The 18603-nt window shown below is 41.7% G+C and overlaps 1 protein-coding gene across 1 annotated transcript in view; it reads right to left on the bottom strand.

Annotated features, from left to right (window-relative positions):
• Positions 1 to 4856: 4856 nt before the first annotated feature.
• LOC110508247 (collagen alpha-1(XI) chain) overlaps positions 4857 to 18603 on the bottom strand; it is a 234535-nt gene continuing 220788 nt past the window's right edge. Inside the window, exons 58-64 of the mRNA XM_036965973.1 lie at positions 16386 to 16421; positions 16171 to 16224; positions 15630 to 15900; positions 13084 to 13196; positions 12895 to 12963; positions 11972 to 12205; positions 4857 to 7300 (exon numbers count right to left, since the gene is read on the bottom strand). Of these exons, the coding sequence (XP_036821868.1) occupies positions 7154 to 7300; positions 11972 to 12205; positions 12895 to 12963; positions 13084 to 13196; positions 15630 to 15900; positions 16171 to 16224; positions 16386 to 16421 (924 nt within the window). The 3' untranslated portion in view covers positions 4857 to 7153. The remainder of the gene's footprint in view (positions 7301 to 11971; positions 12206 to 12894; positions 12964 to 13083; positions 13197 to 15629; positions 15901 to 16170; positions 16225 to 16385; positions 16422 to 18603) is intronic.

Genomic DNA, 18603 nt, shown 5'->3' with positions numbered 1-18603 from the left:
CTGTGCTGTAAGGAAAGACCTAGTTAAGCTGCAGCTGGCCCAGAACAGAGTGGGATGTCTTGCTCTTCATGGTAATCAGAGGGCTGATATAAATACTATGCTGCCCGTCTCTCTTGGCTAAGAGTTGAGGAGAGACTGACTGCATCACTTCTTCTTTTTATAAGAAACACTAATGTGTTCCAAGTTGTTTGTATAGTCAATTTCCACACGGCTCTGACACACACATTTACCCCTACCAGACATGCCACCAGGGGTCTTTTCACAGTCCCCAAATCCAGAACAAATTCAAGTAAGTGTATAGTATGGAACTACATTCCATCTCATATTGCTCAAATGAACAGCAAACCTGGTTTCAAAAAAAGAGAAAGCTACACCTCATGGCACAATGCCTCTGCCCTATTTGACCCAGATAGTTTGTGTGTCTGTATTGATATGTAGGCTACGTGTGTCATTTTTAAATTGATGTAGTTCTGTCCTTGAGTTTTTCTTGTCTGTTAATGTTATGTCATGTTTTATGTTTCTTCCAGGAACAGCTAATAGGGATCCTCATAAAATACCAAATACCTTTGACCACAGTGCCCGCTACTGGTCCTCCAACACCACTTCTAGCAGCACCTGGTGTCCCATCCAGGGACCGACCAGGACCGACCCTGCTTACCATCAGAGGCAATCCAGCAGGGTGGTATGCTGTTGAAATGATTTGATTTTGAGATTTTAAAAAACAACTGTATTGGACCTTTACGAAATCGTTCACACAAGAGTCAGGAAGTTTCGTGCTCTTATCAGCCTTGTTCTTCTGAATGTTAAGTTTCAGTCTCTTCTCAGCCCTGTTCTTCTGAATGTTAAGTTTCAGTCTCTTCTCAGCGCTGTTCTTCTGAATGTTAAGTTTCAGTCTCTTCTCAGCCCTGTTCTTCTGAATGTTAAGTTGTTCACTGTTTGCCAGAGCGCCATGTGTCTTCACTGACTACCACCATATGGGATGAACAGGGACATGGATGATCAACTAACAGATGATTCACTTTTCCAACATACACGCTGAGAAACTGGCACACACACAGAATATGCATATAACACAACATAAAACATGTAACACAACATGTACTGTGTGATATAACGTGACGTGTAACAAACATGATTGAAAACAAAGAGAACTAAGTATGACAAGGGTATAACAAATTTACATTTTGATTGTTGTCGTTGTTAACTGTCTCTCAGTTCTGTCAATGACTCTCTCTCTCGCTGATGCTCAGTTCTAGTGATTCATCGACTCATTAGTAACACAGTCCAACGTTTGTTTGTGTGTGTGTGTGTGTGTGTGTGTGTGTGTGTGTGTGTGTGTGTGTGTGTGTGTGTGTGTGTGTGTGTGTGTCTTTAGACCCACACAGAAACAAGAGTAATTATGTTGGAAGAAAATGTCTTCAGTTGGTATTTGTAGGTGTTTTTTGTAAACTGCTAGATTTGAGGGAGCAGTGGAAGATTGGATATCAAATCAAATCAAATCCCATTTTATTAGTCACGTACGTCAAATACAACCTTACAGTGAAATGCTTACTTACTAGCCCATAACCAGCAATGAAGTTAAAAACAATAAGGATAAGAATAAGAAATACAAGTAACAAGAAATTAAAGAGCAGCAGTATATACAAGGTGGTACCGGTACAGAGTCAATGTGTGGGGGTACTGGTTAGTTGAGGTAATATGTACATGTAGGTAGAGTTATTAGAGTGACTATGCATAGATGACAACAACTGAGAGTAGCAGTGGTGAAAAAGAGGGGGGGGGGGTAGAAGCTGTTTAGAAGCCTCTTGGACCTAGACTTGGCGCTCCGGTACTGCTTGCAGTGCGGTAGCAGAGAGAACAGTCTATGACTGGGGTGGGTGGGGTCTTTGACAATTTTTAGGGCCTTCCTCTGACACCGCCTGATATAGAGGTCCTGGATGGCAGGAGGCTCGGCCCCAGTGACGTACTGGGCTGTTCTCATTACCCTCTGTAGTGCCTTGCGTTCGGAAGCCGAGAAATTGCCATACCAGGCGGTGATGCAACCAGATGCTCTCGATGGCACAGCTGTAAAACCTATTGAGGATCTGATGACTCATGCCAAATCTTTTCAGTTTCCTGAGGGGGAATAGGTTTTGTCATGCCCTCTTTGTCTTGGTGTGCTTGGACCATGTTAGTTTGTTGGTGATGTGGACACCAAGGAACTTGAAGGAACTTGAAGCTCTCAACCTGCTCCACGCCCCGTCGATGAGAATGGGGGCATGCTCGGCCCTTTACTTTCCTCTCTTTCCTGTAGTCCACCATCAACTCCTGTCTTGATCACATTGAGGGAGAGGTTGTGTTCTGGCACCACACGGCCAGGTCTCTGACCTCCTCCCTATAGGCTGTCACGTCGTTGTCGGTGATCTGTTGTGTCATTGGCAAACTTAATAATGATTTTGGAGTCGTGCCAAGCTGTGCAGTCATGAGTGAACAGTGAGTACAGGAGGGACTGAGCACGCACCCCTGAGGGACTCCTGTGTTGAGGATCAGCGTGGCGGATGTGTTGTTACCTACCCTTACCACCCAGGAGCGGCTCGTCAGGAAGTCCAGGATCCAGTTGCAGAGGGAGGTATTTAGTCCCAGGGTCCTTAGCTTATTGATGAGTTTTGAGTTCACTATGGTGTTGAATGCTGAGCTGTAGTCAATGAATAGCATTCTCACATAGGTATTCCTTTTGTCCAGGTGGGAAAGGCAGGTTACCTCAGTTTTCTTGGGCACAGGCACTATGGTGGTCTGCTTAAAACATGTTGGTTTTACAGACTCGGACAGGGAGAGGTTGAAAATGTCTGAGAAGCAACTTGCCAGTTGGTCAGTGCATGCTCGCAGTACAAGTCCTGGTAATCCATCTGGCCCTGTGGCCTTGTGAATGTTTACATATTTAACAGTCTTAGTCACATTGGCTGTGGAGAGCATGATCACACAGTCTTCTGGAACAGCTAGTGCTCTCATTCATGTTTCAGTGATATTTGCCTCGATGCGAGCATAGAACTAGTTTAGCTCATCTGGTAGACTCGTGCCACTGGGCAGCTCTTGGCTGTGCTTCTCTTTGTAGTCTCTAATGGTTTGCAAGCCCTGCCACATCTGACGAGCATCAGAGCCGGTCTAGTACAATTTGATCTTAGTCCTGTATTGACGCTTTGCCTGTTTGATGGTTCATCGGAGGGCATAGAGGGATTTCTTAGAAGCTTCCGGGTTAGAGTCCTGCTCCTTGAAAGCGGCAGCTCTACCCTTTAGCTCAGTGCGGATGTTGCCTGTAATCCATGGCTTCTGGTTGGGGTAGGTACGTACGGTCACTGTGGGGACGACGTCATCGATGCACTTATTGATGAAGCCAATGACAGATGTGCTGTAGTCCTCAATGCCAACGGAGGAATCCCAGAACATGTTCCAGTCTGTGCAAAACAGTCCTGTAGTTTAGCGTATGCTTCATCTGACCCCTTTTTTATTGATCAAGTCACTGGTGCTTCCTACTTTAATTTGTGCTTGTACGCTGGAATCAGGAGGATAGAATTATGGTCAGATTTGCCAAATGGAGGGCGTGTGTGGAGTAAAGAAGGCCAAGAGTTTTTTCTCCCTCTGGTTACACATTTAACATGCTGCTATAAATTTGGTAAAATGGAATACAGCTCATTCAATGCTGTCTTAGTGCCAGCGTCAGTCTGTGGTGGTATGTAAACAGTTATGAAAAATACAGATTAAAACTATCTAGGTACATAGTGTGGTCTACATCTTATCATGAGATACTCAGGCGAGCAATAGCTCGAGACTTCCTTAGATATCGTGCACCAGCTGTTATTTTACAAAAATACATAGTCCGCCAACCCTTGTCTTACCAGACGCCACTGTTCTATCCTGACGGCACAGCGTATAACCAGCATCTGTATTTTGTTGATAGTGTCACTATTCAGCAACGACTCCGTGAAGCATAAGATATCACAGATTTGAATGTCCCTTTGCAAGTTTAATCTTCCGCGTAGGTCATCTGTTTTATTGTCCAAAGATTGCACGTTTGCTAGCAGAATAGAAGGAAGTGGGGGTTTATTCGATCGCCTACGAATTCTCAGAAGGCAGCCCCGCCCTCTGGCCCCTTTATCTATGCCTCCTCTTCACGCAAATGACGGGGATGTGGGCCTGTTCCCGAGAAAGCAGTATATCACGTCGGACTTGTTAAAGGAGAAAAAGCATTCCGCTAGTCCGTGGTGAGTAATCACAGTCCTCATGTCTAGAAGTTATTTTCGGTCATAAGAGACGTTAGTGGCAACATTATGTACAAAATAATAAAAAAAAATATAAGTTACAAACAGCGCAAATAAACAAACAAAAAGACACAATTGTTTCGGGATATGTAAAATGTCAGCCATCTTCTCCGGCTCCACTTTTCTGTCCTGGTGTGTCAGGGTAAGACTTTGCCCTAAAAGAGAAGCTGACAGAGCTGCCATCACACTGTGACCATGTGGAATAAAGCTGTACAGTGTTTACAGACCTAGGGCCTAGGGAAACATCATGTGATGCCAACTGTCTGTACCTTTCATACTGTTTCATCATGGCCACCACGATCAAAGTCTGGGTCGGAGTAGGAGAGAGAGAGAGGCGCTCGGGGGGACCAGATGGAGGTGTACCTCGGATTTGTGGGTAGGAACAGAAGCACCACGACTCAGACATATCACACCACAGATTAGCCTAACCTGACAATGTTTAAGAGATTAGGATCATTTAATCCTTTGATGAAAGGGAAGAATAATCTGTCACGGTAAAGCGCCATGGAGTCATCATGGAATCACTAGAGATAGTGAAGGATACAGACGGTCAAATCGACACATTGTTCAGAATCCAGTTTTAATATGAATCAACCATCAAAAGCACAGGGAAACATTACCTCATTACTGTTACAGGAAAACATTACCTCATTACTGTTACAGGGAAACATTACCTCATTACTGTTACAGGGAAACATTACCTCATTACTGTTACAGGAAAACATTACCTCATTACTGTTACAGGAAAACATTACCTCATTACTGTTACAGGAAAACATTACCTCATTACTGTTACAGGAAAACATTACCTCATTACTGTTACAGGAAAACATTACCTCATTACTGTTACAGGAAAACATTACCTCATTACTGTTACAGGAAAACATTACCTCATTACTGTTACAGGAAAACATTACCTCATTACTGTTACAGGAAAACATTACCTCATTACTGTTACAGGAAAACATTACCTCATTACTGTTACAGGAAAACATTACCTCATTACTGTTACAGGAAAACAGCTGAACTGTATAAAGAGCTAATTTACTTGGCATCATTGACAGACGGTTAGGAATTGGACATGAAGAACCTACACAAATACGGATTTTTATTTTCCTCATCCAAATATGTAAACTTAATTGTATATAACTATAAATATATAACTTAATTGTATATACATCAAGGTTTGTCATCCATCCTATAGAATCTCAACTTGATGTACGTAGAGCGATTGAGGCATACCATTCTGTGGGATCACATCTATCTGGCAGAGGAAGCTTTAGTTGAGAGGACAATACCTATTGGCTTTGTGGACATTTTTACATTACTCATTTTTATTTAGCAACTTCTTGATTTAGCGGGCACAAATAAGAAAGAAAAAAACAAGATTTAATAGTTGGAAAGAACAAGTCCTGTTTAGAGAGCTCACTTTGAGTTCATTGTTGTTCAATATGGTTTAGTAACCATTAGTAAGCATATATATATATATATGTGTGGTTACTAAGGGTTACTAAACCATATACATATAGGCCTATTATGTGTATAACCCTTCACTGTAGAGTAGATTAGAGTATAGTGTTGGAGGGGGAGAATAATGCTTTAAGTGCTTTATAATGGTCAATATTTACAAAAGGAGATTCTTCATAAATACAAAATAGAGAAGATTTGTATTCAACTGCTGACATTAACATTGTAATCCAAAAACAACGACAACATAGGACTACTTTCTTACTTACCAATTTGTTTCTCAACAGACATTTAAAACAAACAAATATATTTATTGCAAATGTATTTTCTATATAGTATTACTAACATTTATTTATTATAACATTATTAAAACATTTTATTAAGAGTCTTGGTACACATGCATGTTTTTTTTTTTGAAGAGTGGACTCAGAAAGAGAACAGTATTGTACAAAATAATAATAATAATTACAGTTTATAAAAATGCACTTTTTTTTGTAGCACCTTTGGTTTTCTGTGTTCCGCACAAAAGCACCTCTGTGGTTGTATCTGGAGCAACACTAGAGCTACCAGACAGGGAGGCTGGGCTGGGGGAGGGAGGAGGGGACTGGAGCTACCAGACAGGGAGGCTGGGGAAGGGAGGAGGGGACTGGAGCTACCAGACCGGGAGGCTGGGCTGTGGGAGGGACGAGGAGACTGGAGCTACCAGACAGGGAGACTGGGCTGGGGGAGGGACGAGGAGACTGGAGCTACCAGACAGGGAGGCTGGGGAAGGGAGGAGGGGACTGGAGCTACCAGACAGGGAGGCTGGGGAAGGGAGGAGGGGACTGGAGCTACCAGACAGGGAGTCTGGGGAAGGGAGGAAGGGGGCTTGGCAGGTGAGCGGAACGTCTCTCTAGATAAGGTCATGGGGTAAGGGACGAGAAGGGGGAAAGACGAGGAGAGGAAAGGGGGGCGTTGGGGTGAGTGGATCCTCCCTCTGTTTGCTGAAAGTGCACCACTGTCCGTGGACGGCATCAAGCCTCCTTTATTCCTCATGTCCCTCCTGTTACAAGGTAAAGTCACTGTGTGATTGGCCCTACAAGGGCGAGGAGTATTCCCCTGGGACAATGCTTCTACGACAGGGCAGAGGAGGGCGGCACGCTGTTCTCGAGTGGGGGGGGTGGGGGGTGGGGGGCAGCGTGCTGCTGGTCTGAAACTGGTGGTCTGATCACCTTATCAAGGATATAAAACACAGGTTTGGTTTAGAGCCTGAGGCCAGGTCGAGTGGAGTATAGGGAGGGTGAGTGATTGATGTCAGGAATTCAGTCGGCAGTACAAGGCATGCATGGAACAGAACACCCTCTAACCCTGTCCTTCAGCTGGTCGGGGAGTCGGGGGGTGGTGGTCAGGTCCTAGCCCATGAAGCAGACAGGGCCCACCTCGAAACCGAACCGCTGGCTGGGCTCACCAAAGTCATTGAACATGACATCGATGACGGGCACCTGGTCGATGCGAGGAGTGTTGATCTCCATCACTGTCTTGGAGTAGCCCGACTTCAGCTGGAGAGGATAGAAGTGAAGATGGAGGAGGGGGAAGAGTGGAAGGGAAAGGTGAGGAGGGGGGAGAGTGGAAGGGAAAGGTGAGGAGGGGGGAGAGTGGAAGGGAAAGGTGAGGAGGGGGGAGAGTGGAAGGGAAAGGTGAGGAGGGGAGAGTGGAAGGGAAAGGTGAGGAGGGGGGAGAGTGGAAGGGAAAGGTGAGGAGGGGGGAGAGTGGAAGGGAAAGGTGAGGAGGGGGGAGTGGAAGGGAAAGGTGAGGAGGGGGAGAGTGGAAGGGAAAGGTAAGGAGGGGAAAGTGGAAGGGAAAGGTGAGGAGGGGGGAGAGTGGAAGGGAAAGGTGAGGAGGGAGGAGAGTGGAAGGGAAAGGTGAGGAGGGGAGAGTGGAAGGGAAAGGTGAGGAGGGTGGAAGGGAAGGCGGAGGAGGGGGAAGGTGGAAGGGAAGGCGGAGGAGGGTGGAAGGGAAGGCGGAGGAGGGTGGAAGGGAAGGCGGAGGAGGGGGGGGTGGAATGGTAGGCGGAGGAGGGGGGGGTGGAATGGAAGGCGGAGGAGGGGGAGGGTGGAAGGGAAGGAGGAGGAGTGGGAGGGTGGAAGGGAAGGAGGAGGAGGGGGAGGGTGGAAGGGAGGATGGGGAGGGTGGAAGGGAAGGAGGAGGAGGGGGAGGGTGGAAGGGAAGGAGGAGGAGGGTGGAAGGTAAGGCGGAGGAGGGGGAGGGTGGAAGGGAAGGAGGAGGAGGGGGAGGGTGGAAGGGAAGGCGGAGGAGGGGGAGGGTGGAAGAGAAGGCGGAGGAGGGGGAGGGTGGAAGGGAAGGCGGAGGAGGGTGGAAGGGAGAGGGAGAGTGAAGGGGAAAGAGGGGGTGGGACAAGGGAGAGCGAGTTACTGTGGTGATCAAGATCTGATAAAGAACTACCAGTTACCAGGATCAATATAACCTGTATAGAATATAACCTAAACACTGCATGTAATATAACCTAAATACTGTATATAATATAACCTAAATACTGTATATAATATAACCTAAATACTGTATATAATATAACCCAAATACTGTATATAATATAACCTAAATACTGTATATAATATAACCTAAATACTGTATATAATATAACCTAAATACTGTATATAATATAACCTAAATACTGTATATAATATAACCTAAATACTGTATATAATATAACCCAAATACTGTATATAATATAACCCAAATACTGTATATAATATAACCTAAACACTGCATGTAATATAACCTAAATACTGTATATAATATAACCTAAATACTGTATATAATATAACCTTTATATGATATAATTTACATTCTGTATATAATATAAACTGCATATAATATAACTTCTATATAATATAACCTACAAACTGCTTATAATATAACCTGTATATAATACAACCTACATACTGTATAAGATATAATCTGCATACAGTATATAATATAATCTACATACTGTATATAATATAACCTGTATATAATATAACCTAAATACTGTATGTAATATAACATGTATGTAATATAATCTACATACTGTATATAATATAACCTGTATATAATATAACCTAAATACTGTATGTAATATAACATGTATGTAATATAATCTACATACTGTATATAATATAACCTGTATATAATATAACCTAAATACTGTATGTAATATAACATGTATGTAATATAATCTACATACTGTATATAATATAACCTGTATATAATATAACCTAAATACTGTATATAATATAACCTGTATATAATATAACCTGTATATAATATAACCTGTATATGATACAGTGCCTTGCGAAAGTATTCGGCCCCCTTGAACTTTGAGACCTTTTGACACATTTCAGGCTTCAAACATAAAGATATAAAACTGTATTTTTTTGTGAAGAATCAACAACAAGTGGGACACAATCATGAAGTGGAACGACATTTATTGGATATTTCAAACTTTTTTAACAAATCAAAACTGAAAAATTGGGCGTGCAAAATTATTCAGCCCCTTTACTTTCAGTGCAGCAAACTCTCTCTAGAAGTTCAGTGAGGATCTCTGAATGATCCAATGTTGACCTAAATGACTAATGATGATAAATACAATCCACCTGTGTGTAATCAAGTCTCCGTATAAATGCACCTGCACTGTGATAGTCTCAGAGGTCCGTCAAAAGCGCAGAGAGCATCATGAAGAACAAGGAACACACCAGGCAGGTCCGAGATACTGTTGTGAAGAAGTTTAAAGCCGGATTTGGATACAAAAAGATTTCCCAATCTTTAAACATCCCAAGGAGCACTGTGCAAGCGATAATATTGAAATGGAAGGAGTATCAGACCACTGCAAATCTACCAAGATCTGGCCGTCCCTCTAAACTCTCAGCTCATACAAGGAGAAGACTGATCAGAGATGCAGCCAAGAGGCCCATGATCACTCTGGATGAACTGCAGAGATCTACAGCTGAGGTGGGAGACTCTGTCCATAGGACAACAATCAGTCGTATATTGCACAAATCTGGCCTTTATGGAAGAGTGGCAAGAAGAAAGCCATTTCTTAAAGATATCCATAAAAAGTGTTGTTTAAAGTTTGCCACAAGCCACCTGGGAGACACACCAAACATGTGGAAGAAGGTGCTCTGGTCAGATGAAACCAAAATTGAACTTTTTGGCAACAATGCAAAACGTTATGTTTGGCGTAAAAGCAACACAGCTGAACACACCATCCCCACTCTCAAACATGGTGGTGGCAGCATCATGGTTTGGGCCTGCTTTTCTTCAGCAGGGACAGGGAAGATGGTTAAAATTGATGGGAAGATGGATGGAGCCAAAAAACCTAATGGAGTCTGCAAAAGACCTGAGACTGGGACGGAGATTTGTCTTCCAACAAGACAATGATCCAAAACATAAAGCAAAATCTACAATGGAATGGTTCAAAAATAAACATATCCAGGTGTTAGAATGGCCAAGTCAAAGTCCAGACCTGAATCCAATCGAGAATCTGTGGAAAGAACTGAAAACTGCTGTTCACAAATGCTCTCCATCCAACCTCACTGAGCTCGAGCTGTTTTGCAAGGAGGAATGGGAAAAAATGTCAGTCTCTCGATGTGCAAAACTGATAGAGACATACCCCAAGCGACTTACAGCTGTAATCGCAGCAAAAGGTGGCGCTACAAAGTATTAACTTAAGGGGGCTGAATAATTTTGCACGCCCAATTTTTCAGTTTTTGATTTGTTAAAAAAGTTTTAAATATCCAATAAATGTCGTTCCACTTCATGATTGTGTCCCACTTGTTGTTGATTCTTCACAAAAAAATACAGTTCTAAATCTTTATGTTTGAAGCCTGAAATGTGGCAAAAGGTCGCAAAGTTCAAGGGGGCCGAATACTTTCGCAATGCACTGTATAAACTAAATACTGTATATAATATAACCTGTATATAATATAACCTAAATACCGTATATAATATAATATGTATATAATATAATCTACATACTGTATATAATATAACCTGTATATTATATAACCTAAATACTGTATGTAATATAACCTGTATATAATATGACCTAAATACTGTATATAATATAACCTGTATATAATATAACCGAAATATTGTATATAATATAACCAGTATATAATATAACCAGTATATATCATAACCTAAATACTGTATGTAATATAACCTGTGTATAATATAACCTGTATATAATATAACCTAAATACTGTATATGATATAACATGCATATAATATAACCTGTATATAATATAACCTAAATACTGTATATAATATAACCAGTATATAATATAACCTAAATACTGTATATAATATAACCTGTATATAATATAACCTAAATACTGTATGTAATATAACATGTATGTAATATAATCTACATACTGTATATAATATAACCAGTATATAATATAACCTAAATACTGTATATAATATAACCTGTATATAATATAACCTAAATACTGTATATAATATAACCAGTATATAATATAACCTAAATACTGTATATAATATAACCAGTATATAATATAACCTAAATACTGTATATAATATAACCTGTATATAATATAACCTAAATACTGTATATAATATAACCAGTATATAATATAACCTAAATACTGTATATAATATAACCTGTATATAATATAACCTAAATACTGTGTATAATATAACATGCATATAATATAACCTGTATATAATATAACCTAAATACTGTATATAATATAACCAGTATATAATATAACCTAAATACTGTATATAATATAACCAGTATATAATATAACCTAAATACTGTATATAATATAACCAGTATATAATATAACCTAAATACTGTATATAATATAACCTGTATATAATATAACCTGTATATAATATAACCTGTATATAATATAACCTAAATACTGTATATAATATAACCAGTATATAATATAACCTAAATACTGTATATAATATAACCAGTATATAATACAACCTAAATACTGTATATAATATAACCTGTATATAATATAACCTGTATATAATATAACTTGTATATAATATAACCTGTATTTAATACAACCTGTATTTACTATAACCTGTATATAATATAACCTGTATTTAATACAACCTGTATTTACTATAACCTGTATATAATATAAACTGTATATAATATAAACTGTATATAATCTATACTGTGTCCTTACTGAGCATCCATCTGAAAGTGCCTTGATGAAGGGGTTATTATCGTAGGACATCTCCTCGTCGTTGTAACCCAGGAAGCGTAGAGCCTTGTCGTAGCTGTCTGCCTTGGCATCGTACCAGGCTACCGACTGGTGGCAGATGTAGGTGAAATTCTGACGGGCCGTTGAGCTGAGCAGCTTCAGGAAGGTCATCTGGACCGTCTGGATGGTGTTCTCCTCCATGTCCACATAGTTCAACTGGGGGAGGGGGAGGGGAGGGGGAAGAGGGGGAGGGGAGGTAGAGGGGAGGGGACAGGGGGGAGGGGGGAGGGGGAGGGGAGGTAGAGGGGAGGGGGCAGAGGGGGAGGGAGAGGGGAGGTAGAGGGGAGGGGTTAGAGGAGGAGGGGGAGGGGAGGTAGAGGAGAGGGGGCAGAGGTGGAGGGGGAGGGGGAGGTAGAGGAGAGGAGAGGGGGCAGAGGGGGAGGGAGAGGGAGAGAGGAGAGGTAGAGGAGAGGGGGCAGAGGAGGAGGGAGAGGGGCAGGAGAGGGGGTGAGGGGGAGGTAGAGGAGAGGGGGCAGAGGGGGAGGTAGAGGGGAGGGGGCAGAGGGGGAGGGGGAGGGGAGGGGGAGGTAGAAGAGAGGGGGCAGAGGGGGAGGGGGAGGTAGAGGAGAGGGGGCAGAGGGGGAGGGGGAGGTAGAGGAGAGGGGGCAGAGGGGGAGGGGGAGGTAGAGGAGAGGGGGCAGAGGGAGAGGGGGAGGTAGAGGAGAGGGGGCAGAGGGGGAGGGGGAGGTAGAGGAGAGGGGGCAGAGGGGGAGGGGGAGGGGAGGGGGAGGTAGAGGAGAGGGGGCAGAGGAGAAGTAGAGAAAGGGTGACAGTTGTCATTGAAAGTGACTGTGAATATCAGAAATCTATAACTGCTTTGAGAGGTGGATATTTTCTCCACTTACTATTTTTCCCCGTTTGAATTCACTGAACCATGATCCTGGAGCCTCCTTGGGCCAGTTTGAGATTCTGACCTGTTACACAGACATAAAACAACAGGCTAACTGTTAATGTCTCTGAATAATATATATATATATATATACAGAAAAGGTCTAACAGCGAGACACTATAGACATTGTTTTCCAGCAACGTACGCCAGCGGACTTCTTGTCGGGGTAGATACAGGTCTCTCCTCCAGCGGTGAAGTTACAGTAGACCTTGAAGGAGTCTCCAGTACAGCCCTGGTTAGGATCGATCCAGTATTCACCTGAACACCACAACACACATTACACACAGTCATTAACATGATGTACTGGGGCCCTATGGCAAGGTCATTAACATGATGTACTGGGGCCCTATGGCAATGTCATTAACATGATGTACTGGGGCCCTATGGCAATGTCATTAACATGATGTACTGGGGCCCTATGGCAAGGTCATTAACATGATGTACTGGGGCACTATGGCAATGTCATTAACATGATGTACTGGGGCCCTGTGGCAATGTCATTAACATGATGTACTGGGGACCTATGGCAATGTCATTAACATGATGGACTGGGGCCCTATGGCAATGTCATTAACATGATGTACTGGGGCCCTATGGCAATGTCATTAACATGATGGACTGGGGCCCTATGGCAAGGTCATTAACATGATGTACTGGGGCCCTATGGCAATGTCATTAACATGATGGACTGGGGCCCTATGGCAATGTCATTAACATGATGGACTGGGGCCCTATGGCAATGTCATTAACATGATGGACTGGGGCCCTATGGTAATGTCATTAACATGATGGACTGGGGCCCTATGGCAATGTCATTAACATGATGTACTGGGGCCCTATGGCAAGGTCATTAACATGATGTACTGGGGCCCTATGGCAATGTCATTAACATGATGTACTGGGGCCCTATGGCAATGTCATTAACATGATGTACTGGGGACCTATGGCAAGGTCATTAACATGATGGACTGGTTCTGTTCTCTAACAGCCTTGGTACCAGTCTGGTTATGTTGTCTTGCCGATGTATTGTCACACCAAACATTGTTGGTATGATCGCACACACAGATCTGGGACCAGACTAGATCTCTAACCTGATCGCACACACAGATCTGGGATCAGACTAGATCTCTAACCTGATCGCACACACAGATCTGGGATCAGACTAGATCTCTAACCTGATCGCACACACAGATCTGGGATCAGACTAGATCTCTAACCTGATCGCACACACAGATCTGTGATCAGACTAGATCTCTAACCTGATCGCACACACAGATCTGGGACCAGACTAGATCTCTAACCTGATCGCACACACAGATCTGGGACCAGACTAGATCTCTAACCTGATCACACACACAGATCTGGGATCAGACTAGATCTCTAACCTGATCGCACACACAGATCTGGGATCAGACTAGATCTCTAACCTGATCGCACACACAGATCTGGGATCAGACTAGATCTCTAACCTGATCGCACACACAGATCTGGGACCAGACTAGATCTCTAACCTGATCGCACACACAGATCTGGGACCAGACTAGATCTCTAACCTGATCGCACACACAGATCTGGGACCAGACTAGATCTCTAACCTGATCGCACACACAGATCTGGGACTAGACTAGATCTCTAACCTGATCGCACACACAGATCTGGGACCAGACTAGATCTCTAACCTGATCGCACACACAGATCTGGGACCAGACTAGATCTCTAATCTGATCGCACACACAGATCTGGGATCAGACTAGATCTCTAACCTGATCGCACACACAGATCTGGGATCAGACTAGATCTCTAACCTGATCGCACACACAGATCTGGGACCAGACTAGATCTCTAACCTGATCGCACACACAGATCTGGGATCAGACTAGATCTCTAACCTGATCGCACACACAGATCTGGGATCAGACTAGATCTCTAACCTGATCGCACACACAGATCTGGGATCAGACTAGATCTCTAACCTGATCGCACACACAGATCTGGGATCAGACTAGATCTCTAACCTGATCGCACACACAGATCTGGGACCAGACTAGATCTCTAACCTGATCGCACACACAGATCTGGGACCAGACTAGATCTCTAACCTGATCGCACACACAGATCTGGGATCAGACTAGATCTCTAACCTGATCGCACACACAGATCTGGGACCAGACTAGATCTCTAACCTGATCGCACACACAGATCTTGGACCAGACTAGATCTCTAACCTGATCACACACACAGATCTGGGACCAGACTAGGTCTCTAACCTGATCGCACACACAGATCTGGGACCAGACTAGGTGCAGGTTGTTGTACTGTCGACCTATGGCAAGGTCAAATGTAAAACATCCTATACCAGGACTATTCAACTACTTTTAACACCAGGTGACTGAAATCTCTGTCTCTAGCCAATTAGAGATGCTAGCCAATTTTTTTTTTTGTATTTAAAAAAAAAAATTAACTAGGCAAGTCAATTAAGAACACATTCTTATTTTCAATGACAGCCTAGGAACAGTGGGTTAACTGCCTGTTCAGGGGCAGAACGACAGCTTCCGGTTACTAGTCCAACGCTCTAACCACCAGGCTACCCTGCCGCCCAATGATGAACTACCAGGTAGAACGTAAACCAGCAGTAAGTACATGAGCCCTCCAGACAGCTGACTGGTCCTGTTATTTATCTCTCTAACCCACCGTCAGGGAAGTCAGGCTGGCTGAGGTGCAGGTCGTTACAGGTCCTGGCAGGGTTGTCCTGGGTTCCCATGGGGAACTTCATCCTCTCGATGTCCTGCTTCAAGTTATTCAGGGACCCGAACACATCCTCCATGTCCGCTGTGGCCTCCATGCCGTAGTCCGCCATGCCTCCCGCCTCGTCGCCCTGCACGCCGTCGTCCTCCGCCTGCCGTCTGTTCTTCCTGCTCGCCTGCTGGATGGGCAGCGGCTGGATGATGTCACCAGGAGGACCCTGATTGGAAGAGCACAGAGGTTAGGGGTCAGTGAAATGGGTCAATACAGAGACAGGGACGAAAAGGTCAATTTAAAGTGGATCATCGTGAAAGCATCTGAGCTCTTGTTGAGAGAGGAAATGAGCTCTTGTTGAGAGAGGAAATGAGCTCTTGTTGAGAGAGGAAATGAGCTCTTGTTGAGAGAGGAAATGAGCTCTTGTTGAGAGAGGAAATGAGCTCTTGTTGAGAGAGGAAATGAGCTCTTGTTGAGAGAGGAAATGTCGACTTACAGGAGCTCCAGGTGGTCCGATCACACCAGTGTCTCCTTTCTGGCCAGATCCACCCTACAAAAACAGACACAGGACACAAGGAAGTTATCACACCAGTCATATAGGACGGCGAGATCTTCTAAAAGGGAAGTTTCTGTATAATATCAGTTTATGTAAGAAGGGCTTTATAAAATACATTTGATTGGATTTGATTGATTCTAATGAACAGAACTTACTGATGATCCCTTGGACCCCTTAGAGCCTACAGGTCCCTAGGTTAAGAAAAGAGAGACACACAGTGAACAATAACACTAGGACTGTGATGAAATGGTAGACATGAAGATGTTTAGACAAAGATGTTTAGACATAAAGATGTTTAGACATGAAGATGTTTAGACATGAAGATGTTTAGACAAAGATGTTTAGACAAAGATGTTTAGACAAAGATGTTTAGACATGAAGATGTTTAGACAAAGATGTTTAGACAAAGATGTTTAGACATAAAGATGTTTAGACAAAGATGTTTAGACATAAAGATGTTTAGACAAAGATGTTTAGACATAAAGATGTTTAGACAAAGATGTTTAGACATGAAGATGTTTAGACAAAGATGTTTAGACAAAGATGTTTAGACAAAGATGTTTAGACATGAAGATGTTTAGACAAAGATGTTTAGACAAAGATGTTTAGACATAAAGATGTTTAGACATGAAGATGTTTAGACATGAAGATGTTTAGACAAAGATGTTTAGACATGAAGATGTTTAGACATAAAGATGTTTAGACAAAGATGTTTAGACAAAGATGTTTAGACAAAGATGTTTAGACATGAAGATGTTTAGACATAAAGATGTTTAGACATAAAGATGTTTAGACATGAAGATGTTTAGACATGAAGATGTTTAGACATGAAGATGTTTAGACAAAGATGTTTAGACATGAAGATGTTTAGACAAAGATGTTTAGACATGAAGATGTTTAGACATGAAGATGTTTAGACAAAGATGTTTAGACAAAGATGTTTAGACATGAATATGTTTAGACATGAAGATGTTTAGACAAAGATGTTTAGACATAAAGATGTTTAGACATGAAGATGTTTAGACATGAAGATGTTTAGACAAAGATGTTTAGACATGAAGATGTTTAGACAAAGATGTTTAGACAAAGATGTTTAGACAAAGATGTTTAGACAAAGATGTTTAGACATGAAGATGTTTAGACAAAGATGTTTAGACATAAAGATGTTTAGACATGAAGATGTTTAGACATGAAGATGTTTAGACAAAGATGTTTAGACATGAAGATGTTTAGACAAAGATGTTTAGACAAAGATGTTTAGACAAAGATGTTTAGACAAAGATGTTTAGACATGAAGATGTTTAGACATGAAGATGTTTAGACAAAGATGTTTAGACAAAGATGTTTAGACAAAGATGTTTAGACATGAAGATGTTTAGACATAAAGATGTTTAGACATAAAGATGTTTAGACATGAAGATGTTTAGACATGAAGATGTTTAGACATGAAGATGTTTAGACATGAAGATGTTTAGACAAAGATGTTTAGACATGAAGATGTTTAGACAAAGATGTTTAGACATGAAGATGTTTAGACAAAGATGTTTAGACAAAGATGTTTAGACATGAAGATGTTTAGACAAAGATGTTTAGACAAAGATGTTTAGACATGAATATGTTTAGACATGAAGATGTTTAGACAAAGATGTTTAGACATAAAGATGTTTAGACATGAAGATGTTTAGACATGAAGATGTTTAGACAAAGATGTTTAGACATGAAGATGTTTAGACAAATATGTTTAGACAAAGATGTTTAGACAAAGATGTTTAGACAAAGATGTTTAGACATGAAGATGTTTAGACAAAGATGTTTAGACATAAAGATGTTTAGACATGAAGATGTTTAGACATGAAGATGTTTAGACAAAGATGTTTAGACATGAAGATGTTTAGACAAAGATGTTTAGACAAAGATGTTTAGACAAAGATGTTTAGACAAAGATGTTTAGACATGAAGATGTTTAGACATGAAGATGTTTAGACAAAGATGTTTAGACAAAGATGTTTAGACATAAAGATGTTTAGACATGAAGATGTTTAGACATGAAGATGTTTAGACAAAGATGTTTAGACATAAAGATGTTTAGACATGAAGATGTTTAGACATGAAGATGTTTAGACATGAAGATGTTTAGACAAAGATGTTTAGACAAAGATGTTTAGACATGAAGATGTTTAGACATGAAGATGTTTAGACAAAGATGTTTAGACAAAGATGTTTAGACATGAAGATGTTTAGACAAAGATGTTTAGACAAAGATGTTTAGACAAAGATGTTTAGACAAAGATGTTTAGACATGAAGATGTTTAGACAAAGATGTTTAGACAAAGATGTTTAGACAAAGATGTTTAGACATGAAGATGTTTAGAC

This window comes from Oncorhynchus mykiss, chromosome 28 (assembly GCF_013265735.2).
Source record: "Oncorhynchus mykiss isolate Arlee chromosome 28, USDA_OmykA_1.1, whole genome shotgun sequence".
NCBI lineage: Eukaryota > Metazoa > Chordata > Actinopteri > Salmoniformes > Salmonidae > Oncorhynchus > Oncorhynchus mykiss.
The sequence above is the reverse complement of the archived record's forward strand: the minus strand, read 5'-3'. Positions and strand labels throughout refer to the sequence as shown.